This window comes from Oenanthe melanoleuca, chromosome 13 (genome assembly GCF_029582105.1).
Source record: "Oenanthe melanoleuca isolate GR-GAL-2019-014 chromosome 13, OMel1.0, whole genome shotgun sequence".
Taxonomy (NCBI): Eukaryota; Metazoa; Chordata; class Aves; order Passeriformes; family Muscicapidae; genus Oenanthe; species Oenanthe melanoleuca.
In genome coordinates, this window is record NC_079347.1 from 9,322,304 (window position 1) to 9,348,651 (window position 26,348).

Consider the following 26,348-nt stretch of genomic DNA (forward strand, 5'->3'; position numbering starts at 1 on the left):
TGGAGCCTCTGGGCCCATGGCACTGGTGTCACCAGGCTGAGCACCGTGACCTGCCCGTGGCGTGGGGTGGGCGGTGAAGCCCCACTGAGCCATGGAGCTCACGGCTGTGTTCAGCGTCATTTCTGAACTGGAGACCTCTGGAGCAGAGCTCTGCCTGACAACAAGTGATGCAAGTGCCAGCAGCCAATGGGACTTTTTTTTGGCTTCCCCCCCCCCGGGGGTCAGGGCAGGGTGGGGACCCGAGGGTATTTCCAGAAGCTTCACTCGGGGTGCTCATTGCTTTCTGAGAGCCCAGCGGAGCCATGGCCGAGGAGCAGCGGGACCTCATCTCTGACCGCGGCAGCGGTGTGCTCAGTGTTGGGGACGCCCAAAGGTGCCACTGCTGGGGACACGGGGATGGGGCGCACGAGGAGGGCGAAATGGGCACAGTGGGGACGTGGGACAGGGGGGTATTGCATTGGCTGTGGGATGGAAGGGGATACAGTAGGTTCAGGGGGGTACAGAGTGACTGTGGGATAGAAGATGGGGCACAGGCTGTGGGAATGGGACACTGTGGAGCTAAGAGGGCCGTGGAAAGGGCCAGAACATGTGTGTGAGGCAAAGCAGGGACACGGGGTGGCTGTGGAATGGGGGGAATTGGGCGGCAGTGGGAGGGGGCGGCTGTGGGACGGAGGGAGCTGGCTGGCTATGGGATTGGGAGGGTACGGGGTGGCGGCGGAATTAAAGGGGTCACTTGCATGTCTGGGCCGCCGAGGACAAGGCGTGGCGATGGGGTGGCGAGGCTCGCAGAGTGGGGCAGAGAGCCATGGCTTGAAGCTTTGGGGGAAGCAGCTTGGTGGGAAAGAGGCTGTGGGACAGGCAGGCTGATGACGTGGCCGTGGGGCAGGAGCGGACCCTGGACCCGAGTGGCTTTGTGGGGCTGCCCCCCTCCCATGACCCACTCGTCCCTATGTCCCAACCCCCGCAGGGGGGACATCCCCCCAAAACTTGCAGCCAATCAGGAGCCCTGGGGCTCTGACGTCATCAGTCACCAGGCAGACGCCCGCGCAGCGCGTCCCGTTCGGGACTTGGTCCCTCGGGCGGGCAGAGCTCGCTTCTCGCCGGGCAGCGGAGGCGCCGCTGCACCGCGACAGTGCCGCACTCAACCAGAGGGACAGGATCGGCATAACGCTTTAAAAATTAAATGCAGTCCAACATCCCATGAGTCGCGTCCTCTGCCCCATGGACCAGCGAGATTCCAAGAGGCTTCATCATCCCGCAAAAGGCGATGCGCAGATTGATGTTATTCCCGAAAATCCCCTGGCAGCGCCCTGTCCCCACACATGTGCCCTTCGCTCCCCCCACGGTGTCCCCACTTCCCCCCGCCCCCACGGTGGGTGTCGGTGACGCTCCTGTGAGGTTTCACTTCTGCTCTCCGCGATGGGGGAATTTGCATTTGTCTGGCTGCGAGACAGCAGTGTCTGAGGCCGGGAGGGAGTGACAGCAGGATGTCACCTGCTGCCGGTGAGTGGCTGAGCTCCCTGTCCGTGTCCCGCAGGTCTGGGCTGAGGCGCAAAGCCGCCTTCTCCACGCTCTCCATCCTGGTGGCCCTGCTCATCGCCGGCCAGGCTGTCACCATCTACTTCGTGTACCAGCAGAGCGGGCAGATCAGCAAGCTGACCAAGACCTCCCAGAAACTGCAGCTGGACGCTCTGCAGATGAAGCTGCCTGCCAGTCAGTAGCCCCATGGGCACCAGAGTGGTGGGAGGTGGAGTGGGAGACGGGATGAATCCCTTCTGGACCACCCAGCCCGGTTGGTGCCCCTCACAGTTCTCCTTCCTCGGCAGGTGCCAAGCCAGTGAATAATATGAAGATGGCCAAGGCAAACACTCCTCTGGTCATGAGTGTCCTGCATCCTGTACCCTTTGAAGACTTTCCGGTAAGAGAGATCCACCACTGCTTGGCACTGCCTGCTGCCCTCAGGCCTCGCTGCTGTGCTCACACTACCCCTTTCCCTTTTCTCTTGAGGTCAAGGCTCCTGCTAGCAACAAAACCGAGGACCAAGTGAAGCACCTGCTGCTGGTAAGATCCCCTTTCCCCAGCCCCACCACCCCACAGCTGCCTCCTGCACTGGTCTAGGGGTCTTTTGGAGTGCTCAGAACTGGTGGGAGCTCCTGACCTCCTGCAGCATCTCTCTGGCTGACACCAGAAGAGCTCCAATCCCCACCCTCAAACCTCATTTTTCTTTCCACTCACTGTGGTGGTTGCTCTGTAGCAAGCAGACCCCAGCAAGATATTCCCAGAGCTGAAGAACAACCTGATGGACAACTTGAAGCACCTGAGGAGCACCATGACTCATGCGGACTGGAAGGTCAGTGCTTCTCTCTGTCATTCTGTCCCACCTGCCTTCTGTCCAGGAGTGCTTTGGGGAGGGACTGGGGTATCCTCACCCGGATAAACAAAGTCTAGCTTTAGCCAGGCTTGGGCTGCTCCCACCCCAAGGAAGAGGATGTTCACCACCTTGCCTCTCCGAGCCAGAGCTCATGACATGGCTCCCCTGGGGTGAACTCCCCCCATGCCCATTAACGTGCTGGACCCTCTCATTGCAGTCCTTCGAGTCCTGGATGCACAAGTGGCTGCTGTTTGAGATGGCCAAGAACCCCAAGTCGGAAGACCGCAAGGCAATCCCAGCAGAGAAAGGTACGGGGGATGGGACTGCTGAGCTGGGGAGGGTTTGGGAGATGTTAGCATGGGGAACCAAGCCCTCAGTCCAGTCACAGACCTATTTGTTAAGTGGGGTGCCTGTTTCATGGCTGTTAGGACATCACAGAACATTTCTGCCAGCTGCCTGTAAGGCATTTGTGGTGAACAAAGGCTGAACAGCTGGAGTCCCATGCCAAATCCTCCATCCCTGGTTAGCCTGGGCTTCAGAAAGGTCACCAAGCAGGGGCTTGTTCACCTTTAACTGTTCCTGGATAAATCTGCTGAGGGGAAGGGCCTGGGGGCTGACGGAGTGTCCCCTCTGTTTCTATTGCCCTAGTGCAAACTAAGTGCCAAGCAGAGGCCACTTTTGGGGATGATCAGCTGGGCCGCTTCCGCCCACAGTGTGATGAGAACGGCGACTACCTGCCCAAGCAGTGCCATTTCTCCACTGGCTTCTGCTGGTGCTCCTACAAAAACGGCACCAAGATTGAGGGCACTGAGACTCGGGGAAAGCTGGATTGCCCTGGTAGGTTCCCAGGGAGGGGACGGAGAGGAAGGAGAAGTGTGCACAGACTGCTTAGGAGCAGGGAGGAGAGCATCGAGGCTTCAGGAAGCACCCCTCACCCATCCAGTACCAGTATGTTCAGGCTTTAAGGGACTCCAAAACCCACAGCCCCCCCACAAGTGGCTGGAGCTGAGGTGTGCAGTCAGGGTTTTCCATGAACCCCCCTTGGCCCTGCTCAGCAGTGGGTCCTCTCAGAGGGATGGGGGGTGGGCAATGGGGCAGCCCCAAGATCCAGCACCGATCCTGCTCTCCCTTTGCAGGCACTGCTGCTCCCAGCGCTGCCACTGCCACTGCAGATCCAGAGGAGATGATCTTCTCCGGGGTGGAAATGCTCAAGCTGAATGCAGGCAAACGTGAGTGTCCAAGTATTCCCTGAGTCCTGGGGACTGCTGGGGGAGGGGGAGGTTGTGAGGGAGAGGGGTTTTTGGGAAGCCTTTGAGCAGTTTCACTGAGTATCTCCTCTTGTTCTTCCACAGCAGAGTAGAAGAGGATGCCAGATATTACCTTCAGCATCCCTGCCCCTTCAGCTCCTACCATATTTTCTGTTTCTTTTCTACTCTTACATTGCTTTTCCAGGGCAGTTAACGGTGGGCATCCGTGAGAACCCTTCCCCTACTGCAGAGCATCAGCCAGGGCTGAGCTGCCACCACCATCAGACAAAGAGTACCCTCAGAGGGTGGGTAGAGCAGACTGGAAAATTATTTCAACCACATCAGATCCATAAATCCTGTTCTCTTTGGCTCGACCTCCAACAGCACCCAGGCAGCAGTGCAGCTCACTCCTGCTGAAGAACTTAAGCTTCCTTACACTGAATGAACATTAAAAGCAGCAAAATAACCCCCACCAGCTTTTTAACTCACCTCCTGTAGGCTGGAGCCCTGTTAGATTACTGGAGTAATGGGTTTTTATTGTGGAGTGCTCAGACTTGTACAGAGTTTCGCCTACAGCCTCAGCAGTGGGTAACCATGGGCAGAGGGGCTTATAATTTTCCTGAATATACCTGATTGTTCCTTTATAAATGATCTCACAAGCTAATAATCTCAAATAAACTTTTGAATATAAAAGCCTTGTAAGCAACTCCAGCAGGGCTCTGCATGCTGTTTGCAGCTGTCTGAGGTTATAAATGAAACTTTACAAAAAAGAGATAAAGAAAAATCTCTGCAGGCACTTGGACAGTTGTATCTCCATGCAGGACTGGCTGTGTTCCTTGTTCCATTTCTGGCCCATCCCTTGTTTGATTTCACTTGTACCCTGGGGTCCCCCTGCCCCAGACCAGCAAACACTGGGCTCTGCTCTCCCCCCTACATCCTCCAGAGTCAGCCAGCCTTGGCCTCCCCTAAAAGCAGCTGAAGTAAAATCAGTTTGGTTTTTTTTATTTTGTATTTCATAAAAAAAAAAAAAACAAAACAAAAATTGACTGCCTTGGCTGAGAACAGCTGTTGGACACAACTGTTCAGTGCAACTCCAGGGACATGATGATCAGCACTGTCAGTGTTAGAATAAAAAGGAAACTCGAGAGCTTTCTTTGTAGTAGCAAAAGGACTGACACCACAAGTCACAGGAGGAGGGGAAAAAAGGTAAAAGTTTTTCTCAAAAATATAGCTCTGTGGTAAGAGAAAGGGATGGCTGGGTGTCTGTGGAGAAAAGCAGTTTATGCCGTGCTCTGGTCAAACTGCCTCCTCCAGCTCCTTTCCATCTGGAGGGACTAAAAACACATCTCTGGGCCTCAGCAGGGCAGGAGGAGACAGAAAGTTACACAACTCTGCTCTAAAAGTCACAGTTAAAAGAAATTATAAATTACTATTTTTAAAAAAGTTGGAATTCTCCAGGTGAGCTTCCTTTTCCTCTCTTCTGTTTGATCTTCACCCGTAAATCTTTAATCACAGGAATGCGGTACCTTTGGGGAGAGGAGTTAGAAGTTAGGGATGGGGAGGAGAACAGCCTTACAGCTGAGCAGAGCATGGGCAGAAGCAGCTGGTCCACTTCTAGGTGGCGACATCATCACCATCTACTCCCCATCACTTTTCCAAGCTCCCTGTGGTCAGCAGGGACAGACACACACTGCCAGAGGCCGCTCATCTCTGCTGGTGACAGAGGTCAGCAACACCCAGGCTGCACATCTGGTTCTCAGCAGCTACAGAGTTGAGGTCAGACACATCCAGAGAAGCCAGCACACAGCTGCACAACATTCCTCACACTGCTCCACTCCCTGGCCCTCTAAGGCCAGCTCTTAGAGGGCACACTGTCTTCCCAAAACTGGCCCAGGAGTTCTGATTGTGGCCGAGGTTACATCACTCAGGGTACCAGTGGCCCGTCCCCACAGGCCATGTACCTTCTCACAATCCTTCAGGCTCAGCTCCTTTCTTCTTCTAAAATAGAAAGGGGAAAAAATTCATCAGTATCATTTGCACCACAGACATGAAGAATGCAGCAAAGCCACAAGAAACCAAGAGGTTTCTTGATTATGTTCTGTAGAGGTGGCAGCCACCACAAGGAACATCCTGTAGTCTCCCCTTCAAGCCCTTGGGATGCAGGAGCCTGCCAAACCCTCAGGAACTCCAGCTTCTGCTAAGAATGAGATGAACAGACAGCTGGAGAGCAGCACTTACTCCTTAGACAGGACTAAGTCCTTTGCCACCAAAAGGATCCCTGGGTTTGACCATTCCAGGGAAAGGAATCTCCTAGGGCACCAATACAGGAACAAGCCTCTGAGCCACTCTAATCCCAACCAAAGGTCAGGGTGTCTTAAGACTGGCCACAGTGAACTGTAGGCTTCCCTGTACTGCCAGCAGGGCCAGGACATGGCTCTGTTCCTTCTCCAGCCTGGCACTTCTCATGCTGGGATGAGCACCACAGCCCAGGGTATGACACATACCTTCTTCTTCTTCTTGGGAGCCTCAGCAGAGCCATCTGCTACAGGCACCCCTTCCAAGGATGCCTTTTTGCTCTTCTTCTTTTCTTTTTCAGTCTTCTTTTCTATGAGTGGGAAAGAAAAGCCAACTAAGAGAGGGACTCTGGTATTGCCAGCCTCTGAGAGGGAGCACAGACTGGCAGGAGCATCTCCAGTAAGTTTTTGATCATATCCAAACCTGTGCAAGATTTCCAGAGCATGAGCTGGGTGAAGGCAGAGTTCTACCCACAGGCAGCTGCACCCAGGAATGTTTCCCTAATATCCCTGAGTCAGAGCAGCTTGATCCCACCATCTGTGCACACACATGGATGAAATTACATAGAATTCCCTTCTCTTCACCTCCTGCTGCCCACCTGCTCCAAGGAACTGCTTCAGGGCTGGAGTAGATCAGCACCTGTGCCACCCTTGCCACATGCCAGAAATGAGAGCCAGGGGAGCTGCTAACACAGGGTGGACACAAGGTTCAGCTCAGCACAACTGCTCAAGAGGCTCCACTCATCCCTGTTAAACAGCTAACACACAGGCCAATAGACAAGTCTGTCTCCCCCAAAATTAAGGGCTGCATTTCAGCAGAACAGAAACATCATCAGATCTGACCCAGCCAATCCACATCCTCCTGCCTTTTTTAATTAAAGCCTACCAGATCCAGCACAAAACCAGCTCTCATTTGCAAATACAGGCTGCACTGCAAAGAAACAAAATGGCCTTTGGATTAGGGCAGAGACGAAGGCACTACAGAACAAGCAGCTGTAGAAAGGTCAAAAGTGACAGGACAAGAGGAAATAGCCTCAAATTGAGGCAGGGGAAGTTTAGGTTGAATATTAGGAAAAACTTCATCACGGAAAAGGTTGTCAAATACTGGAACAGGCTGTCCAGTGCAGCAGTGTGGTCACCAACCTTGGAGGCATTTAAAAGATGTGTAGATATGCTATGTGGGGACATGGTATGGGGATGGGCCTGGGTTAATGGTTGGACTTGATGATCTTGGAGGCCTTTTTCAAGCCACATGACTATGATTCCATAAGGGAAGCAGCCAAGCAGGCAGCCAATGGGAAAGGGGGTGCTATTTGTAAGGCTCTGCACCAGAGGTTGAACATGCATCAGCTACAAGAACCTATTGCAAACGAGGCCCTGAGTGTAGGATGCTTACTTTTAGCTGCTTTTTTCTTTTCCTTGCTGCTTGCCACCTTCTCCAGGTCACCATCTGCTTTCTTTTTCTTTTTGGGTACTTCTTCATTAGTTTGCCCTTTCTGTTTCTTCTCCTTGGGCTGCCCCACAGCCCCATCCTCTGCTGTCAGCTTCCGCTTCTGAGACGTTTTCTGCTTCTTGGTCTCTTTGTCTTTGTTCTTGGATGTTTTCACAGCCTTGTCTGCTGTGGAGGATGGTTTCTTTTTCTCCTTTTCTTTTTTCTCCTTTTTCTCCTTTTTTTTCTTCTTCTTTACTTCCAATCCCTCCACTGTCTGCACTGCAGGGACTTTGGCAGAAGTGGTGACCTCAGTTTCACTCCCTGAGCTTGGCTGGTGTGACTCTGGGATGGAGAGCAGGGCATGTGGTGATGATGAGGTCATTTGCATCCCTGTTGTCCCAACATTGTTCTCTTTCGTTGCCAGGGTTTTCTTCAGTGAAGAAGCTTTGAGGCTGGCATGATCTGGCTCTGTTTTTCTTGCCACCTTCTTTTTGCTGGAGACTTCGGTAGCTTCCTGCCTTGAAGGGGGGTTGTTTTCTGCAGAAACAGACAAAAGAGAGAAGACAACTCAGGGAGTATTCATTACACAAACTAGTCACAGGAGAATGGAAACATGCATTTGAAGAAGAGCATCCAGTTCTTCTCTCAAAAAAAAAAACCCTAAACTTGTTGGCATCTGTAGCAGAGTCAGATGTCTCAGCATGAAGTGGGTGACAACAGCCACAACAGCTTTGGCTGTTTGACAAGATGGATGAGCACAGATGGAGCAGTCATCCCCCAGGACACCACCCCCAGTAAGTTGGGGACTTCCCAAAGTGATGAGGGTCTCCACATTGCCATGTGTAATCACCACCAATGGCCAAGTCCAGAGCGCCTGGGCCTCTGGAGCCCATAGACAGAGAGTTCTGACTTCCTCAACAGCTCTTTGCACTATTTCATGATGTGCCCAAGGGACCAACAGACCCATCTGAACTTCTAGAGCAGGCCAGAGCTCATCTGAAGGTGCCAGGGTCACACCAGAGCAGAAGCAGCTCCCAACTCCACGTTTTAAAATTTGCCAACAAACCAGGGAAATGGTGGGACATTTTGTTTCTCCACAGATCTTCTCACTTGCTTTCCCTCCTCTGCTCTCCAGACATGCAGCAGAGCCCACACAGCCCAAGGGGAGGTTTGAATACCAGCACTGTGCAGCAGATGTTCTTAGGCAGCGTTTGAAGCTTCCACAGAAGCCAGCAATGCAGTGTGCACTGGCTCCAGGGAGAGCCCTACCTGCTCATGTTAATTTACTGTGGTTAAATCACATCTTGGAAGAGGCAAAGGTACTGAGCCTTGGAGGCAGCCAGCACAAGCAGGGAGAAGGAGAAGGCTGTGCTATGGCCAGAGAAGCCAGCAGACGGCAGCAGCACTCCATGCTGTGGTTCCATGAGAGACACACTGGGAACAGGGCCTGTCCCAGTGACACCCCCCCAGTGTCAACCTCCTGAGCCAGCATGGCTTCGCTCCTGGGCCAAGCAAATCCCCAGCCTTGCCAAAGGAGACCCACCTGCTTTGTGGTTTGCAGCCACCTGGTTGTCATCTGTGTCGGAGTCACTGCTGTCGCTGCTCGAGCCGTCGGCCGGCGCTGCTTTCAGGGAGCCCTTGGCCAGGGAGCTTGCAGCACTCCCAGCTGCCTTCCCTGGCCCCACCTCACCTCCAGCCTGGGGGGAAACCGTCTTTGGTGCCGGGGGTGTTTCTGGGGTCTTGGAGAGGACTGGGTAGCCTGTGAGGAGGGACTGAAACAGCAGACACACTGAGGAGTCACAGCAGGGCAGCCTCCCACACACCAGACATGCAGCTCTGTCTCTGCTGCTATTGTCCTCATACTTCAAGTGATCAGCCCACCTCTGGCCTCCTGTGGAGCCAGCTCTGAGAGCCCAGGGCTACCAACAGAGGGGCCAGCACTGACAGACACCAGCTGAGCTGACAGTCTCGAGAACTGGCAGCCAGAGGTGGTTCTTTGCTCTCGCCCAGCAAGGCAGGCTTGGGGGAGGCTCCTGGCCACCAGTGTGCATCCACGCACACTTAATGCACTGCAGATGTGCTGCACGCCCTGCACGTTACTTACAAAGGGAATTTAATGTCTTGGATGTGGCTTAAGTTACAAACTAAAGTGGAGGAAAAAAATCCCTGCTGCCATTGGCATTGTGCACCAGTTCTCCTGGCTTAACCCTTGCAAGGTACCACATCCTCCCTTCTCTTCTCCCAGGGAAGGCACCATGAACCCTGGACCCAAGCCTGGCTGCCTGGGGAAGCATTCCAGGTTCAAAAGCTTCTCTCTCTACTTCCACCAAAAGGTTTTGCTCATACCACTGCACTGGGGAACCCCTACTTCTCTGCTGGCAAACCCACCCAGCACCCCATCTGTATGGCTGAGAAATGAGCCTCAGTCCTATTTAGGAGCCAGCTGCAAGACCTGAGAGGATCCAGCCTGCCTGCTCAAGTACCACACCTGTGATGCCGCATCCTCCTCCTCCTCCTCACTGGACTCCGAGGAGGAGCTGTGGGCTGGCTGGGTCCCTCCTGGTTTCTGCAGAGAACCTGCTGGAAGAGCACAGTTCCTCCTGTTAGACCACTGCTGCCTGGAGCTGAGCTCACCTCCCCAACACAGGCACTGCTACCAAAAGCCCTTCTGCCTCCAAAAAAAGGGAATGCTCTGGCAGGCTGGAGAGGAGGAATGCCTCTCCAACCACTGTAAACCTGCCATGGGGTAACAAAAGGCTGCCCCCATCCCAGGACATCAAGAGCATCTTCCGGAGAGAACTGACCAGATTTGGAAGGCTGCTTGGGTGCCTCCTCCTCGTCACTGTCAGAGGAACTGCTGCTGTCTGTGGTGTCCTCTGCATGAGTGGGTGGCACAGCCTGGCTTGGGTGGCTGTCCTGTCCTGGCTGCAGGACTGGCTTCCTCCCCTTGGCAGTGGAATTTCCTGGGACAGCAGTGCTGGCAGGAGGAGCTTTTCCCACAGGAACCGTCTGCTCTTGGCTAGAAGCAGTGGGCACCTAGGGAGAGGGAGATGAAACAGATCTGGAAGGAGGAATAACTAACTGTTCACATCCATGAACTTATAAGCAGCAGCCCAGAGTAGATGGGCTTGGACCACCTTGGCCCTTCCTCAGCTGTACTGCTCCAGTTTGTGTCACAGGCAGCCCAGGAACCCCTCAGAGGGCCCAGCTCACCCCAGGGTGAAGCAGGCAGCTGAGGCCAAGCACACAACTGCTATCATGAAAGGAAAGAAGCAGCCAGCCAGCTGGGAGCCAGGAACAGCAGAGGTACCAGGGCTACCCTCTGCTCCTCTGTCTCATCTCATGGCATGAGGTTAGGATAGAGCAGCCTCTCTCTCCCAGCTTCATGAACACATCCCTCAGCTAGGGACATGGCATCAGCCCCAGCCTTGTCTTCTCCCTCTCCCCAGGAAAGCTCCCCACCATTACCTTTCCTGCCAGCATGTTGTGCTCTGAGCTCAAGCTCTCAGACACTTTGCTCACTGCAGGGACAGCAGGAGTTTTTGTCCTCTTCCCTGAAGGCAGGGTGGCATTTGCCTTTGTAGCCACCATGCTCGGAACTGCAGTTACTTTGACGTTCTGCTGGGACAGATTCTAAAAGAGATGACAAAGAAAATCAGGACAGAGCGAACATGGAGGGAAAAGATACAGAGGCATATACCAATCCAGCACTAACTCCTAAGTCTTTCCATCATTTTCAGCACAGCACCAAGACTTTTTGTTTTTAATTCTCTCCTTTACAGACCAGTTCTTCCTCCCATGAGCCTCTGAGTGGGCCCTCTGGCACAGCCAGGAGCAGAAATGAGGCCCAGCACCCCCAAGAGTGCCAAAAGCATTAGCTCAGTGCCCCAAAGGCACCTACCCTGAGGGCAGGCAGGAGAAATGTGCTGTGCTTGCAGGCTGTGAATCCCTACCCACTGCAGCACCAGCAAGACTGCAATTGAAAACCTTTGCAGAGTGGGCACTTGGACTCTCAGATGTCTTTTACACTCTAAAAATCACACACCAAGAGTTAACTGGCAACAGAGATGAACAAATACACCAACCACAGAGAAAAATCTGCCTCCAGGTCCACAAGCCAAAAACAGACTACAGGTCAAATTAACAAGAGCAATTTTGTTGCCTCACATTTGAAACCTTCCATCAAACTTAACATAAGAGGGTTAAAAATAGAAAGGCCAGGGTTATGGAAACCAGGCACTGAGGACAGGTCCATGACACAAATGCCAGCAGAGGAGGGGGAGAGAGCCATGAAGGAGCACTCAGCCTCCTGGTTTGTGTTACCAACGAGGCTACATGAGCAGCTCTCCCTCTCCAGATCTCTGACAAGCTGGGCCTTTGTGGGCTGACATTTCCCTCACACAACATCTGGCCTTGGGAAAGGAAAAGGCCCCACTCCACTGTGCAGAGCTGCCAGCCCAACATGAGCTCTTGGCCCGCTCACACAAAGCTCAAGTTACAGCAACTGCATTATTTTATACAGTCTCAGTAATATAAACATGCTTTACTCAAGGACTGCTCAGGATGTCTGCCTGCCCATCAGCTGGAAGGAGACAGCTTTTCCACTGCCACAGCCTCAGGCCAACATGGGGAAAGGTTTCCTGAGTGGTCACAATGTCCCCCTCCCAGCAAAGACGTGTGGGGTAAAAAGTGTGCTTGGCCACCAAGCCCTGGGCTCAGAGCACCATGTGGAAAAGTAGCCATGTTCCTCAGTCAGTGGGTTTTTCTATGGGGTTTTTTGGGCTCAAACTGCAGGTGCAGACACTCCCAAGATACCTTCGCACCAAGGCAGCTCTGGCCCTATAGAGCTCAGCCACAGCTTTGCAGGACTGGCATGGAGACACAGAGACTCCAGTGGGAGAGCTGGGATCAGCTCCATGACACTCAGGGGTGCTCTCAGCACAGATATGGGGTCACCTCCCTTCCCCAAGGCAGGGGCCAGGCTCCTCCAGCTGAAAGGCAGCATAACTGCTCTACTACCCTTCAGGGCAGATCCTGCCATCCTCCCAAGCTTGTGGAAAAGAAAACCAAAGAATTTCAGAGGTCTGTGAGGAATCAGGCAATGGGTTGCCTTGGAGCTACATAGGTCATGGAAAGATTCTCCCTGTAAGGATTTGGCTGCTTTTCTGGCTTAAATTCCTGGAGTAGAGCAGAGGGGACAAAGTCCCAGGGAAGGTCTGGGCTTGTGTGTCTACTCATGCTCCTGTCAGAGCACTCACTCTCCACTGCTCTCACACACTGCAAGATTGCTGTGGCTGAGATGTGCACCCAGAGCTGGGGTCAGCCAGACCCATGGACATAGCCAAGAAAAGCTGATCCAGCCAACAGGAGGCTCCTCTGCACTGCTCATCACCTGCACAATTACCACCATCCAAGTCCTGAGACTCCTGAGCGTGCAGCACTAAACGCCTAAACTGCCAGAGGGTCAGCAGCTCCTCACCTGGGAAGGTGGGACTATTTCATCCTCTGAATCTGACTCCTCACTGGAATCATCACTGCTGTCCACAGCTGGAGGGGCTGTGGCTGGTGCTGAAGCTGGTGCCTTTTTCACGTTTGTTGGTTGGGGCACAGAATTGGTTTTCACTGCAGGAAAAGCATAAGAGATTGTCACTGTGAGAAAGAACTGCTCTCTGTGGCTGTCCAGAGCAGGAGCTACTCCACGAGCAGGGGAGAGTAAGAAATCCATAAGGATGCAGGTGAGGGATCTTGGCTACTACCAGGCAACTTACCAGCTTGTGGAGGCTGTCTCTGTGCTGCAGGAGTCTCCTCCTCACTGTCAGACGAGTCACTGTTCCCACTTTGTGAAATCTGGCTTTTCAAGGTGCTTACCACTGCTTTTTCAGGCTGCACATCTTTATCAGCCTGGCTCAGATTGGGAATAGGCTTGGACTGGTCTGATAACCTCTTAAAAAAAAGAAACACAGGCCAGAAATGCAGGATTAGTACAGGTTGTTTAGGAGTTTAAGTGCAGTTTCAGCTCAGGTTGGGTTTTGTTTACCATAACAGAGATGTCACTAACACTCACACACACCATCCTTGCTGTGTTTTGAGTGGAAGGGGCTTCAGCCACTGCCTGGGCTGAGCTGCTGCAGATAAATCCCTCTGAATTTAGCAATTTCCTTCTGACAGAAAGCCCAAGTATGTTTTACATGAGCATACAGGCTATTAGTGCTTGTAAGCTTCTAACAACAGTTCAGGGAATCAGTAGGAGTTGGGAAGCCTTCTGCCATCACACTTGCAAGGTTCAGAGACAGCATTAGAACAGCTACAGCCTAGAGCTGCTAGAGAACTCAGTGTAGACACAGGATTGACACAAGGGCTGGGAACACAGGGCAAGTAGAGACAGAGTGTGACTTAACTTGGAAGCTGATTTGTCAACAGGTCAAAGAATGTAGAAATCTCCAGACAACAAAACACCAACAAGACACTCGGGCTGTGTCTTTCTGCAGCACCTGTCAACACTCAGATGTTCCAGAACAGACCACAAACCACTTTCCCTGCAGCATCAGCACCAGGAAGCCACAGTCACCTGTGCTCCAGATACACAACTGCCAGGTGAGACTCTCTCTTCCTGGCCCCTCTCCATTGGCTGCAGATCACCCTCCTGCACACTGAAGGTTAGTGGTGGCAGAGGAGAGGAAGTGCTTGTGGAACGATCTGGGAATTTCCTCCCTTGCAGATATTCCCCAGGCTGGCAGTGCTCTGCACTCGCTCATTTACTCCACTTGTGGCTCATCTCTGGGCTGCTCTGCCAAGGAGTACACTATGTTTGCCAGGGCAGGCAGGCCCTGTGCACCCTGCAAGTGATGCCAGCCTGCTTTGGTGCTCCATAAGAGATTCCTGCCCAGCTGCACCATCCCTGCTATGCTGCTAATGCAGTGATACCCCCACAGCCCACAGCAGAGACCAATCCTACTGTGCTTCCTGGCACAGCCCTGCCATGGGCTGCCATTGGGGTACTGTTTATCATCTCCAAGCCAAACACTAAACAGACAACAGCATCTGCATGTTTATCCCATTACAGAACAGTTCTCTGAACAAGCCAAGCACATTTTGACTCTGCTTAGAGAAACAGAAACCTCCACAAGTGCTTGGGGAGGGGGACCGCAAACCTCACTTCTCTGTTTTGTTTTGGTACCAGTGAGTCACAATCTCCAGGAGAGAGGCCAGCTTTGCAATGCTGAAGAGACACAAGTACTCAAAGCAGTCAGAAGAATTCACACACACTGCTCTGAACGTGCTAAATTCCTCTCTGCTGTTCTGAACACTGCTGTGCAAGGGAAGAGCTTACCAAGATCAGAGCCCACTGAGTTTTAAGCTCACTCAGTTTTAAGCCCTTCATAGCAACGGTCTGGCTTCTCCCTCAACGTGGATGCACAGCACAGAGCTGCTCCATTTCCTAACTTAGCAATGGAGTGGGAAAGAGCTGCCATGCAGGGGCATCATAACACAGAATGAACATAACAGCATCCACACAGAAACTATCATAAGGTTTACACAGCCTCGGATCTTCCTGGGAGGCATCCAAGATCCATCCATCCACATCAGATAGATGACAGCCTCAGGTGGGATCTGGCCAAGTCACATCCAGGAAGCAGGTAACACAGGCAGAGTTCCTAACAGCCTCAGAATCACAGGTACTGAAGTAACTCAGAGAGGAGGAAAATAACTCAAGAGGAAATCATTTTTCCTGCTCCCTCTCCAGCCCCCAAAGCAGGAGCTGCCTGTGGCTCAGTGAGTGTGATGACTCAGCTGCTGCACAACCCATCTGCCACTCGCTGGGTCCATTTGCATCCTGCAGGGATGCATGACAAGAGGGGAACAACACTGAGCCACGTGCTGGGCGCACGTTGTACAATCACACTCCAGCACTGCCTGTGTGCTGCGGGAGCACCGCCTGTACCAGCACTGGCACCAGCACCTCACTGTGCCACAGCCCAGCCAAGGGGCAACTGCCACCTGCACAGGAGGGGCAACAGGGTTCAAAGAGGAAAAGAGACCCTTTGTCTCTTGGGAGATTTGGCCTCTCCCCACACAGCCTGCAGTCCAAGATGAAAAGTTGCTGGCATAACTTCTGTCAGAAAAACCCACACGGGTTTTCCTGGGATGCTCAAGGAAGACACGGGTTCCCAACACATGGATGCACGTGTATCTCACACCCACTCCTTGTAAACAGAAGCCAAAGCCTGTCTATAAAGGGCTCAAGTGCCACCTTTGGCTCAAAACACCCAGGAAAGAAGAAGCAGAGCAAAATTAGCAGTTACAAAAGAAAAGCAGCTCAAAGCATCTTTAAGGTCAGACTGTACCCCATCACCATCCTTTCCCCCCAAAATATGCAAACACCTTGTTAACTTCTTTGACTAAATATTCCTGAGTCTTCAGGGGTAAACATACCAATTAAGCAGTTCAATTTAGGCATGATGTTCATTTTAATTGTGCTAATCCACCCCCACAGGGAAAGATGAAGCAGCTTCCAACGCTCTGTATCTGTTTGGATCTTGCACAGAAGCCAGAGGAAGTTGCAGGATACAGTAAGTCAGTGGTTAGCATATACCCAAGTAGCAGATGGTGAGGGATGAGCTAAGAAGAGTTTGACTGGGAGGACAGGACTGTGGACACAGCTAAGCCCAATGGTTTATCTTCAGGGATCACTCATGGTCTTTGCCTGTAGGCTACTAACATGGGAAGGAACAGCCTGTATGGCAAAAATAGAGCTCCCTTGATGACAAGCTCCTCCTTGCTGACTCTGGCTGTTGAGGGGTAAATGTCAGTTTGCAAGAGGGAAGACGCTGAAGTGGTTAAATCAGCAGGTAAAACTTGCTGTTGAAAGCTTCACAGAATCAACACTGGAGAACACAACCCACCCCAGCACATAAGCCCTGCTAAAATGGACAAATCTCAATGGTTTTACAGTGGGACCACATGGCATAGCTATCAAATAGCTGTTCCTGTCACCTAGAGCTGAATCCTCACATATAATCAATCATGCAGGAAGACAGCAGCACAGAGCCAACTGTGAGAGAAACATCCCCCTCCACCCACCTTAGCAGACCAAGGCTATGAAGACAAAAATGCAGAGCCTTGCTGGCTCCTGCCTGTCAATAGTCAAAGGACACGTTGACAAAGAGCCTCCTTGCAAAGACACGTGGGGCTCTACCCCCAGCTTCCCTTCCTCTCTTGCAAACAGTAATGCTGCATCTCCAAAAGACTACTTTCATGGCACTTTCTGAAGGGCCCTTGCAGCTCAGACTTGAGGCAGAAGGTGTCAGTACAATGTGCTTAGGGATGCTCTCAGGGAGGGATTTGCATCCCTTGGAGTTTAGCTACCTGAGTCCAGTGTGAGCTCCCAGTCCTTCTCATTTGGTTGGAGAACTGACTAAACCCTCACAGGAGGGCCAAGACCAAGCTACCTGTGACCCTGCACACAAGGCAGCTCCAGAGGAGTAGGGCATGAGTGAATAGCTCGTATCAAACCGTTTGCCTCCCACCTTCTCTGGTACCACTGTGTGAGAAGAGTGAGGCTGTAATTGCTTCCAAACAGAAAGATCCTCCTCTCCAAGGAACTGAGAAACAGATACTCCTGGTGTTTCAAAGAGATCAGTGGCAGCATTTAAGGGATAAATGCTTGTCTTGCATGTCCCATCCCTTGGCACGGGGTTAATGCAGCACCTACCTTCTGGCTGATGGGCACAGGGAGATCCTCTTCTTCACTGGCTGATGAGGCAGAGCTCTCCACTGGCTTTATACTTTCAGCAGGCTTCACGGGAGCAGCAGTCCTTGCCAGTGAGGTTTTAGCCTGCTTTGGCACTGCTGTTTTTGGTGCTGCCTTCCCTTGGGACTGTGGAAGTGTTTTTGCTGGAGCTGCTTTGACAGAGAGTGATGCTGCTGGTGTAGGTTTCACTGGGGATGGGACGGCTTTTGGAGGTGGCTTTGTCTGGACGAGATATGAACAGAGTGAAATAAGGCAAATGCCACAGCAGCATTAATTCATTTGCTCAGACTTAATCAAGGGAAGGAACTTCAGAGCCCCCTGGGAAAGGCAAATCCTGAAGGAAGATTAGGACTAGCAGGACACAAAGAACTCTTTTATATAACTTTCTTCATCAGCCTGCTGCTACTTGCTACTACCAGTCCCCTCCAGTGAGTTACAAGGCAGTACTTTGCACTCTCCACAGCAGGGAAGTTCAGTTGCACTGCAGTTTGACAAATTAGACACTATTTATTGCAATTTATACCTGAGAAGCAAATTCCACCATGGTAATTTGCCTCTTCGGGTGGGGAAAGAACCACTGGGTTTTTTTCTTTTAAAAGTACTGATGGATTTTTCTAAGAAAGGCACAATGGGTTGATTAAAGCTCGGAGCAAAGACATGGAGGTGCCTTTTAACACCTCACGCCTCCTTCCTCCCACCCCCAACATGACTTTGCTACACACTACATGCATTTACAAAATTTTCTTTTCACTGCAGTTCCTAGCCCTGAGAGGCATGGAAGGAGAGGGAGGATCTCAGAGACACGTACTTGGGTTACTAATGGACGTTCTTCATCGTCACTGTCCGATGAGCTGCTGCTCTCTGATGTGTCATCAGGCTGTGCAGCCCCAGGAACCGTTGTTGATGCAGGTTTGGCCTGGCCTGCTGCCAGTGCTGTTTGCTTCACTGCAGTCTTCTTAAGGGACACTGGAGCAGCAGGTGCACTTTTCACAGGTGTTGTGTTAGACTGCACTGTTTTCACAGCTGGCTTGGCCTGGGAACAGAGGGAACAAAAGGGAACAGGGGAATCAAGTAAAACCTCTGAAGAAAATGTCTGAAAGCTCTAACTGCATGGAATCTGGTCTAAAGCAAGCTACCTTGCTAATTTTGACCAGGACAGGCTTTTTCAGACCTATAAGCTGTGGAATATCTGAAGCAAGTCACTTTCTCCATGGACTGCCTGACTGTATCCATTGAATTGCATACTAATTACCTCCTACAGATCCAAGGATCTCCCTCAGCTTCAGGCACTAGTAGAAACTGGAATAGAATGGCTGATGTCAGGGTTTAGTGGGGCTCTCAGCCACACAGCATGTGCTCTGGTCTTGGGTTTGAGGATCTCACATAATGGGTGCTGTCAGAATACAGCACTGCAGCATTTCTTCTCTTCTTCAAAAGAAGGGAAGTGATTTTCTAGGGACAAAGAATACATGTTGGAGAGGTTACCTGGATGGCTGGAACTGCCAGCTCCTCCTCAGAGGATGTGTCCTCACTTGATTCCTCACTGCTGCTCTCAGCCCCAGCAGCTGGCTCTGAAACACAAGCAAGGAGATGTCACAGCTGCTGCCTGCTCTGAGCCCCCAGAGCGTGATGCTAATGTGGCTTTTGAAGTCAGGGAAGCAAAACAAGCCACAAGAGAGGGCTAAGGGGATTTGCAAGGAAGGGAACCTAGCCTTTCTGAAAACATCAATGGCCTGCTGGGAACAGCTTCTCTAGACAAATGCTGGCCCACAAACACCTCTCCTCAAGTGCAAGAGATGGGAAATACTTCCTGGTCACCCTCTGACCCTATTGGGGGGGTGGGTGCTGCCCAGCAACATACAGCTCCCTGCAGGAGCCATCCTAACTGAGCCTCCTCTGGATAAGAGCCAAGAGGAGGATCATCTCCAGAACTTCAATGATCTGTTTCTCACCCTCCTCCTCCAACACACACAGACACACTTCAAAGCATTTAAAGATTTCCCTGAAGACTTCAAACCCCAAAACGAACCACTTTGCAATTGGGAAAAAAGAGAAAACACTGCAGTGCCTTTTCACAAAGCTGAAAGTATCAGCATTAGTACTGCACCTCCTCCGGACATACTACACTGTTAGCCCCAACCCCTGGGTATGCTGGGTGCTGCCAGACATCTTAGCACAGGATCTGCTGCTCGAAATGGGAGCAAGCAAGCTGCATTCATCCCACGGAGCTCTGGAGCTGGCTGCTCTGCAGTGTTCTAGCAGCCTCCCCAAGGAACAAGCATCACTCTGAGCTTTCCAGCAAGGGAGCTGAAAGGAACACGCTGAAGGCACGTCTCAGATGCAATGTGCAGCAGAGCTGGAGCTCACACACATCTACACCACCCTGCAGGCTCCTCACCCGCTTTGGGGGCTGGGGCCTTTGCAGCTGGAGTCTCCTCTTCCTCCTCGCTCTCGGATGAGGAGCTGCTGCTGCTGGAACTTTCCGGTGCTTTGGTCGGTACTGGTGCTTTGCTTTGCCCTACTTTGGCCACAGCTGCTGTGGTATGTCCAGGCTTCCCAGGACTGGGCAGTTTCTGGGCCTTGGCTGGGGCTGGAGCTGCAGCTGGGGCATTGGGCTGCTGCTTGTTAGAGAGCACAGTTCTGTCAGCAGGCTTGGGAGGCGAATGAAGGGAGTTGGCAGCTTTGCCACCCACCACAGCTGCTGTCACCTACGGGAAATAAAGTAAATTAGAAGGCTACACATAGATGAGGAGCTAAACTGGAGACTGTATGCACAAGAGCAATGTGGCAGCAAGGAAAGCCACAGAGCTTCAAGGCAGCTTTTGGGGGACAGGTGTCTAAGAAAAGGCTTATGGCAGCATAGGAGGGCCATTTAAACATGATTTCCACTTCAGGACACAATTCTACTCCACATGCTGAGGAGTGTGGGACAATCTTGGCCTCAGAGAGCCACCAGCCTTCAAAGCCAGGAGCATTGCCTTACCGTCACTGTGCCTTTCCCAGGCAGAGCCTCATCTTCTGACGAGGATTCATCTTCCTCACTGCTTTCTACATTCACTACCGAGTTTGTGGCCAGAGAAAGGCTGGCTGCTGCACAGGAGAGAGCCACAGAGCAGCTGTGTGAGTGTTTCTCACACCAATACAGTCTCTGGTTTGCAGGAGGGCCCCAGTAGCAGGGCAGGGTCCCATCTCCACACCCAACCCAAGACCATCACCACTGCTGTCCCTGTGACAGGAAAGTGCTTTGCTCCTCCACCCCAACACTTTCCCAGCCACCAAGACAGGGAATCTGTCAAGATCTGCAGTTTTCTAAAGGCTACAGCAGATCAGACTGAGCCAAAATATATCAGAAGTGAGTTTTTGTTAGACTCTGCAAACCAACACCTCCCACACCAGTGGCATGAGACATCTCTCCCCACTCAGACCTGGGTTTCCAGACCAACTAACAAGACCTTCCCTGACCCATGAAACAGGCCTGCCTTTGCTGGCCCAACACACACCTGGGGCCAACTAGAAGGTGCTCCACAGTGGGCAGCAAGAGGTTCCCAAAGCTTCATCTGAGCAACAGCACCCACCCCTCCCCAATGAATCATAACAGGTTTTTTGTAGCTTCAGCAGACATCTGTGCTCCTCAGAAACTCCACATGAGAAGGGGGTGCTAAATCAGTTGTCCTATTTTTCTATGAGCACAAATGAATAGCCATCTCTTTACAAGCATTTTCTCCAGCCAAGCAAGCTGGGCTGCTCCTACCATTTGCAGCCTTCGCCTTCTCTTTCTCATCCTCTTCTTTCTCTGAGCTCTCAGAGCTGCTCACGGGATCAGGAACTCTGATCTTTTCTGGGATGGTTGCCTCCTCATCACTCACGTTTCTTCTCTTAGAATTTGGTGGAGTTCTAAGGGAAGACAATGGGTGTCAAAACGGGGAAAAAATATCTTGAACAAATGAGAAGATAATTATTCCTTCACTCTCAGATCAGGCTCCTGCCTAAGAATAGGCAGTGTCATTTCTCTACAGAGGAATTCCTAAGGGGGTGGGAAATACTTCTCTAACCTCCAAGGGACATCTCCAGTCCTCAGTAAACTTCCAAGAGCAACATATTCCTGCAACACTCAGGAGAAATACTGAACCTAAATAATTTTTATGTGCCTTAGGCAGACTTCTTTTCACTTTAGCAGAGAAATAAAAACATACAGTCAGGCTGGTGCTCAATAGAAGGCATCCTACAGAACAAATTCTGTCTCCAGGAGGTAGCTATAGCCTCAGAGTAACTGTAGCTTCAGGGTGAGGGCAAATACCCCCAAAATGGCATTATACAGAGTCAGGAGAAGCTAATCTAAAGGGTACAAAAGCAATTTAACTTGGGCTCCCAAGTCAAAAAGACAGGAAAGTCAGGTTGCAGAGAGGTTTAAGAAAGGAAGTAGCTGGACCTACAGAAGATGCGTTAGAAAAAGAGGAGGAAGAGGCCACACAAGTATTACACACTTAAGCTGCTCAATCGGGTTAAAACATGAAGCTGGAGAGAGATTTCTCCAGGTTCTAAATCCTACCTGTACCAGAACAGATGATGTGGCTGAAGTTACCCATGTTTTCATTTGAGAATTAAAGACAACACATTTGCTTTATTACAAGGGTAACACTGGGCACATGCCAGTGTGATTCACACATGCAATGCTTTTAAGCCCTGGGACACACAGTTACCAGAAGCAAATGCCCTCACTTTTGGGCCAGTTTAGCTCATTTTATTTGTTCATCTGTTTTAAAAACAAGATTAGTTTAACAATTTGACGAGGAGTGTTCTGGCAGCACAGCTGTAACAGCGAGTTTTGTGCAAGCAGGCTAAGCCAAAGGCACGTTTGCTCTTAGAAAGTCCTGTAACTACTCCAACAATCCTTTTAATAAAGCAACAGGGCAGACCACACAGGCAGCTCTGATCCTGCAACAGCATCCTGATCCAGTGGCAGCTGACAGCACAACAAGACCGATGTGACAATTCACTGTGAGCAACCAGGAGCTCAGGGATTCTCCGTGAAGGGAAGAAATGGTGTCTGCTAGCCGTGTCCTTGTGGCATTCCAGAACATCTGAGGCTGCAGGGCTCAGGCTGCTCCTAGGGCTGAGCTGGTCCAGCTTTCCCCAGCTCCCAGGCATCCTCCAAGAATAAATGCAGCTCTGGAGGGAGACCACTCCTGGAACTGCAAGTCTAAACTTTAGGCTCACTCTTGAAGAGTTTCTGGAGAACACCACCAAAGATGGCCTTGGTGAGAAGGGCAAGAGCCACACAGTAGGTTAAGGAAGGACATTTTTGGGCCAAAAACCTAACAAGCAACAGGATGAGAAAAAGGCAGCTCACTCACAGGAGCACTCTAGGATAAAGAAAATTACTGGCCAGCACATCCCTCATTTTGACTCCCAACCAGGCAGAACTCAGACAGACCAGGAATAACACATGTCTTTGTGGGGCAGGACCAGAACAGAAGGGTGATGCTGAAGAGAAAGGAATTAAACCTGATATAAATGTCCTGCTGCCCCTCAAGTTTAAAACCAGCAGTGTCTGGGAAGGTTTGCTGCAGTAGGCAGGATAACCAGCAGGTGGGAAGGTCACCATCAGCACCCATGAGAGCAACAAACTGTTAGAGGAAGGAACTGCAAAGCTATTTCTACACTGCTACATCTTCATCTAGACCCAGCCTTTCTCCTGCTCAGGTATGGAGAACAAGAGCAAGGCACGAGGCATGGAGCACAGTGCCCAAGGCTGCTGGCACAGCCATGCTAAGGAGATCCTCACTCCAGTGCTCCCAACTCCACAGATTCCCAGATAATCCAGCACTGAGGCTGCCACAGGCCTCTCTGCAGTGCTGCACTCCAACATCCAACCAAAGCAAACACAGGGTGGGTGCAAATATCACAGATGGGAATGCTCCCTCCTGCAGACCTTCAAACGGGGGATAACAATGCAGGAAGGCATTTGGAACATGTAAGGACTTGAAAGGACAGGCTGAAACCAAGAGATTTCCTCTGAGTCAGATCATCTGTGATCTATGCCAAGGTTTAAGTCCCTGTAAAAGCTTTGGCATTTCAGCATCTGATCAACTTCTCTGTTCTCGGGTCAATAAAAGAAAGTGAAACAGAACCGGGGAACAGATTTCTTACAGTAAAGCACGACTCTGAGCTCCACAACACTCCACCATCAACCAGCACAAACAGCACCAGCTGCTCAAAACTAAAGTGACAACTTATCTCCAAGCTAGGGAAATTTTAAACCAGCATAATCCTGAACATCTGAAATGAATTGTTGTGAAATCAGAGTTTAGGAGAAAACTCTGCTGAGCACTGTTATCATTGGAAATCCTCTGACAACACGGAATTCCAACAAAAAAATCACACATGCCATGCAGCTAAGACGTCAGCACAGCCTGGAATCTATTTGATACTCATTCCCTGCTTTGACTTACTTTTCCCAGTGAGTAAAGATGTCCTCGAGAGAGGTCGAAAGCGAAGGGAGCAATTTCTGTGAATGCAGAGCGAACACCAGTCAGGCACCGGCCCCGTTTGGGGATGCGACTACCAGACAGAAGCAGCGACAGCGGAGTCCCATTCAAGCCTTCCCGGGACTGCACACACCTCCCGGTGAATCCCTCCCACTGCCCGCCCCGCGGCAGCCGGGGCCGCGTGTTTCCCTGGAGACTTCTCCCGGAGCTGCACGTGTTCGGGGAGCAGCGGCCCCCCGGTACGGGAGGCTCTACCGGGCGTGCTGCCAGCCTTCTCCCCGGCCGGCTCGGGGCCGGGACGGCCCGCGGGCACCGGGAGCACCCGCTGGGTGCCGGGACAGCACGTGGGTCCAGCACGGACCTGCGGGCCGGCGTGGAGCCACGGCCCCGCGGCGCGCCCGGCACCCACATGGCGCTCCCGGTGCTCGGTGAGGACGCGAGCGGGACCGGGCCCTGCGGCCCCGCGCTCCGGAACCGCCCCCGCCGCGGCCCCGCTGCCTCCCCCGCGGCCCGGGCCCGGCCGCCCGTTACCTGGCCGCTCTGCGCCTGCAGCTCCCGGGCGGCCCGCGCGAAGCCGCCACGGAGCAGGTGCTGGTGGATGAGGGCGAGCAGCTCCCGCCCGCCGCCGCCGTCGGCGGCCATGGCGCGGCCCGCGTGCCGCGCCGGAGAGACGCCACTTCCGCTTCCGCCGCGCGGCCCCATGGGAAGTGTAGTTCCGGGAAGTGCTGGGGGCGCCACGTTAGGGGACGCGGCGAGGACGGGTTTGTCACCCCTTGTGGGTTCTGGCACCGCCCCGGGGGGAGAAAGAAAGAGTGGATCATCTATCACCCCATGGGGTCTCTTATGCCGCCCCGATGGGAGATGGGGAGAACAGAAGGGCAGAGGGGGTTTCACGCCATGAGGTTCTCTCGCACCCCCTCGGCTGGGGATGGGGGACAAAGAAGAGCGGGGGTCAGTTCGCGGTGGTCCCGCATATCGCTCTGGCAGGGGATGGGTGAGCAGGGAAAGGGTGGGCACCCCACAGCTGCTCCCTGCACCGCCCTGGCGGGGGATGGAGGAGAAGGGAAAGCGGGGGGACACGCCATGGCCGGAGCTGGGCCCCTCACAGCCCCTGGGCGAGCAGAGATGAGCTGCCCACCAGCGGGAGTGGCACAGCGGGGGCTGCTGCAGCAACACCATATGTAATTCTATATATTTCAGAACAGTGTTCCATGAGATTCATGAAAGCCGAATCCTCAGAGCTGATTTAGTGCTGAGTGGACTTCGAGCTGCTTGGAAGAGCCGCTCTGGCGTTTGTGGGGCTTAAATAAGCAAAGGGCCAGAGGGAAGAAGCTGCTCCTGATGCAGAGCAGCTGTTGGAGAGGGGCCTGTGACAGAGGGGCTGCCCCACTACTACCCCTCACCCCGTGCTGATACTTTCCAGGAAAAATCTGGCTCCCATCACTTTGGCAGGGGTTTATTTTTGGAAGGTTTAATAATGTCCATGGTGTGCCTGTCGCTCATTTGAAATACAGACCCTTTATTTGTATTCATAGGCAGGATTAAATATAAAACTGGCCTGGCTCCAGCTGGCTCTTGCACCAAATGTCTTTGACACCAGCATCGTCCAAGGCTGTAAAGCCACGGTCCAGGTGGCAGTTTTACAGCTCCTGTAAATGAATTGCAGAGCTGGACAGCCCTTTCTGGGACTGACCTCCCCCTGCTCCAGTGGTCACTGCAGCCGGGTGTCAATGTGGCCTCAGCACACACCATGATGGAGTGGCTGGACCGCAGCAGTATCCTAGCACAACTGTGGCTGCTTTGAGGTGACCTGGGGCACGAAGTCTCAACTGGTAGCCTGGTTTCTCCTACCTAGAGAGGAAAAGCCAGATGAAACATTCCAGGGCAGAGAGCAGAGAAGGGTGTTTCCTGGGGAGGCTGTGGATGGGGCTGCACAGATAGAGGCAGTCTGAGGATGCTGTTCGTGGCCTCTGAAATTGGAGATTGCGTGTGGATTGAGCCCCTGGAGCCCAAAAAGAGCTCTGTCTGCTACAGGGATGTGGATGAACAGCTTTGGATGTACTTTGACATGGTCGGGAACGGCTTTATACCTCCAGGAATTGCTTTGTTTATCTAAAGAAAAAAAACCCCAAATCTGAACACTAAACCAGCTCCTACCAGCAGTGGTGATTAGAGGAGCTGCTGTCCCAAGCTCAGGGTATCTCCTGGGCAGCAAAGCCCTCCAAACATCTTGAAACAAATGTCAAACTATTAATGGAGGCTTGTGTGGTGCAGAGAATTGCAAAAGCACTGTTTGGAGAGGTCTGGGGGGGAAGGGTGGATGGGACATTTAGCACTGGGAGGGTGGCAGGTGGCCAGATCAGCAAGTCATCAAGATGCCAGCAGAGAGACAAAGGAGGGGAACACATCCTGCTAACCTGCAGGGGTGGGACAATGCAAGGAGTCCCTCAGGTCAGGTATGGGCAGGAGAGAGGAACACAGCCCTGCAGAGTGGGGTTGGAGCTGTTCTGCCAGCCCAGCTTTTCCAGAGCCCTCTGATTTCCGTGCCAGGGGACAATTCTTTACAGAGTGCCTGGGGAAAGCAACCCAGCATTTGGGTACCAGGAAAGCAGCAAGCCTCTGCTCTGCTGTATTTTCAGGCCTCCCCTCTTCTCCCATGGCTCAGGGCACACATGCACTAGAAAGCATAAAGGGTTTGGCTTTGACCAACTTCAATAAAACATGGAAGGGAGGAAGACGGATGGGCACAGATGGGAGGAAACGAT

The 26,348-nt window shown here is 52.3% G+C and overlaps 2 protein-coding genes across 8 annotated transcripts; one reads left to right on the plus strand and one right to left on the minus strand.

The window, feature by feature from the left end:
- Positions 1–229: 229 nt before the first annotated feature.
- CD74 (CD74 molecule) lies at positions 230–4,329 on the plus strand. 4 transcript variants are annotated; one of them, XM_056502838.1, is made up of 9 exons: positions 252–373; positions 1,538–1,713; positions 1,827–1,918; positions 2,008–2,061; positions 2,255–2,350; positions 2,589–2,679; positions 3,020–3,208; positions 3,508–3,600; positions 3,724–4,329. In XM_056502838.1, exons 1-9 carry the CDS (start codon positions 303–305, stop codon positions 3,729–3,731), a joined length of 870 nt encoding a protein of 289 aa, XP_056358813.1. In that variant the 5' UTR covers positions 252–302; the 3' UTR covers positions 3,732–4,329. The 4 variants fall into 4 exon arrangements, with proteins under 4 accessions (XP_056358815.1, XP_056358813.1, XP_056358814.1 ...); XM_056502839.1 differs by having other exon boundaries at positions 3,727–4,329; XM_056502840.1 differs by lacking the exon at positions 3,020–3,208 and having other exon boundaries at positions 230–373.
- Positions 4,330–4,604: 275 nt separating this feature from the next.
- Positions 4,605–24,264, minus strand: TCOF1 (treacle ribosome biogenesis factor 1). 4 transcript variants are annotated; one of them, XM_056502837.1, is made up of 18 exons: positions 24,115–24,251; positions 23,548–23,603; positions 20,847–20,989; positions 20,079–20,185; positions 19,494–19,803; positions 18,581–18,666; positions 17,904–18,128; positions 17,057–17,317; positions 13,113–13,287; positions 12,824–12,966; positions 10,813–10,977; positions 10,149–10,380; positions 9,833–9,924; positions 8,888–9,116; positions 7,309–7,881; positions 6,123–6,223; positions 5,580–5,613; positions 4,605–5,144 (listed from the first exon to the last, which is right to left on the minus strand). In XM_056502837.1, exons 1-17 carry the CDS (start codon positions 24,223–24,225, stop codon positions 5,584–5,586), a joined length of 3,039 nt encoding a protein of 1,012 aa, XP_056358812.1. In that variant the 5' UTR covers positions 24,226–24,251; the 3' UTR covers positions 4,605–5,144; positions 5,580–5,583. The 4 variants fall into 4 exon arrangements, with proteins under 4 accessions (XP_056358812.1, XP_056358809.1, XP_056358810.1 ...); XM_056502834.1 differs by having other exon boundaries at positions 5,580–5,616; XM_056502835.1 differs by having other exon boundaries at positions 4,605–5,616; positions 9,833–9,921; positions 24,115–24,264.
- Between the last annotated feature and the right edge of the window lie 2,084 nt (positions 24,265–26,348).